This window comes from Colobus angolensis, unplaced genomic scaffold (genome assembly GCF_000951035.1).
Source record: "Colobus angolensis palliatus isolate OR3802 unplaced genomic scaffold, Cang.pa_1.0 Scaffold70, whole genome shotgun sequence".
Classification (NCBI taxonomy): domain Eukaryota; kingdom Metazoa; phylum Chordata; class Mammalia; order Primates; family Cercopithecidae; genus Colobus; species Colobus angolensis.
In genome coordinates, this window is record NW_012120710.1 from 7225679 (window position 1) to 7228082 (window position 2404).

At 43.4% G+C, this 2404-nt stretch overlaps 1 protein-coding gene across 1 annotated transcript in view; it reads right to left on the bottom strand.

Annotated features, from left to right (window-relative positions):
• PPEF2 (protein phosphatase, EF-hand calcium binding domain 2) overlaps positions 1–2404 on the bottom strand; it is a 33497-nt gene that overhangs the window by 13012 nt on the left and 18081 nt on the right. Inside the window, exon 11 of the mRNA XM_011927244.1 lies at positions 1242–1427. Coding sequence (XP_011782634.1) covers positions 1242–1427 — 186 coding nt within the window. The remainder of the gene's footprint in view (positions 1–1241; positions 1428–2404) is intronic.

Sequence of the window (2404 nt, forward strand, 5' to 3'; positions counted from 1 at the left end):
TCCCTTCCTTCCTTCCTTCCTTCCTTCCTTCCTTCCTTCCTTCCTTCCTTCCTTCCTTGTCATCAATGCTAACAGGGCAAGAGTTGTGACTCAAGTCATAGAAATTTGAATTCCAATAGTTTCACAATGTATCTTCTTCACATTTTTTTTTCCCAACTGAAAATAGCAGGGGTCATAGAAAACACCATATTTGCTTCAACTTTGAGGCGAACTGGGGCTGATAAACCAGGATGGCCATTGCAATGAGCAGGAAAATCAGTTCTGAGAGTTGATGTGGTGCCTTAAAGCAGAGTTTCCTACAGACGGTTGTGGCTCCTCAGATGCTGTATGAAAAAAGTTTTCACAGTCAATACCTTGGGAAATGCTAGATACTGTATCTCTTCCTGAAGATTTACAGTGGTAGGAAACTAAAGGTTCTTAGAAGTCCTGCAATAAAGAAACTTGTACAGGCCGGGCGCGGTTGCTCAAGCCTATAATCCCAGCACTTTGGGAGGCCGAGACGGGCGGATCACGAGGTCAGGAGATCAAGACCATCCTGGCTAACAGGGTGAAACCCCGTCTGTACTAAAAAATACAAAAAACTAGCCGGGCGAGGTGGTGGGCGCCTATAGTCCTAGCTACTTGGGAGGCTGAGGCAGGAGAATGGTGTGAACCCGGGAGGCGGAGCTTGCAGTGAGCTGAGATCTGGCCACTGCACCCCAGCCTGGGCGACAGAGCGAGACTCCATCTCAAAAAAAAAAAAAAAAAAAAGAAACTTGTACAGTATAACCTAGTGGTATTAGGAGAGACAAATATTGTAGGATTTGGAGATGTCCAAAGATCAGTCAGGATGTTAATTGTGCTCCTGAGAAGACAAATGATCCTGAATCCCTGCCTGGGGAGCAGTGCAGAAATCCAATTACCCTGCAGGCTTTTTTGAGACATGTGACAGTGAGCCACAAGACCTGAAGAATAGAGGTGTGGCTGGGAAAACACAGGCCTTGTATTTCCATTCATAAAACGGGACCATGTCACTCAGGCTATTGGTGGACAGTGGCCTCAATCCAACTTTTGGGTATTAAAGAGGCTGTAAGAGTCAAGGATAAACGACTGTAAAGGACCTACTTGCTTTGAGCAAGTGGGTAACAAATATAAGGTCTGTAGGTTGTTAGAAACTGAGAGCCTTTGCTCATCCAGGCCTGAGCCCTTTGGACTACTTCGGTTGACACACAAGCCTGTGCTGCTGCAGAGGGAGCACCCACCTTGCGGTTGTGACAGAATTCATAGCCTTCAGGTTTGCATTCGTGTGAACGGATCAGGAATTGCAGGTTGTATTTTTGTAGCAACTGTTGTGTCACATCAGGCCCAAAATAACAGCCTCCTCCTCGAATAGTGTTGGCCTTGCAGCCCTCTTGAGCCATGGGATCACTCCACAGGATATCTACAACCTGAGAAGACCAAGAGATGTTTTCCTTCCCCAAAACTAGATACATATTCATCCACAGGCATTCAAATGAAAAGAAGAGGAGGAGGAGGAGGAATAAAAATAAGTGAATAAATGTCCATGCAAGAAATATTTGACATACATTTATATTTTGGACCTCTAAGGGTCCAGAATTTCTTATTGCTCACAAAATGAATGTGTGCATGTATACATATTTGTTGACAAGTATATACCCACTTTCTTGAAAATAAATCTGATATGAAAGTTCAATATGTAAAACAGATGAAGTTGCCCTGCTAGAAGCTTTGATCATGGCCAGTAGTCTTCAGTCAGTGCCAATGCTCCAGACTCCTGGACTTTTGCCCTAAAGAGAAGGCACAAGTCCTGGGACTGGCAAGAGAGCCTCTTGCATATTCACAAGATCCCAGATGTGGTCCTGGGAAAGCACAATTGACATTTTATTTCTTAAAGTAGTTTAAGAATTTTTTTTTTCTTTTTTACAAATTGCAGAGAAGGCCAGGCTATAATCCCAGTACTTTGGGAGGCTGAGGTAGGTGGATCATTTGAGGTGAGGAGTTCAAGATCATCTTGGCCAACATGTGAAACCCCATCTTTACTAAAAATACAAAAAAATGAGCCAGGCATGGCAGTGCAACACCTGTAATCCCAACTATTGGGGAGGCTGAGGCAGGAGAATCACTTGAACCCGGGAGAGGGAGGATGCAGTGAGCCGCGATTGCAGTGGTTACACCACTGCAGTCCAACCTGGGTGACAGAGCGAGACTCCACCTCAAACAAACAAACAAATAAACAAATAAGTAATTGCAGAAGAGCTGAGCAATTTTTCTAACACTTCAGATTCTACCCTATTATTAATACTCAGGAAGACAGTAACTGCCAGTCATACACTACTCAGATGAAATAACTGAATAATTTTGGTTATTGACATTTAATACTTTCATTTTTTTTTTTTTTTTTTTT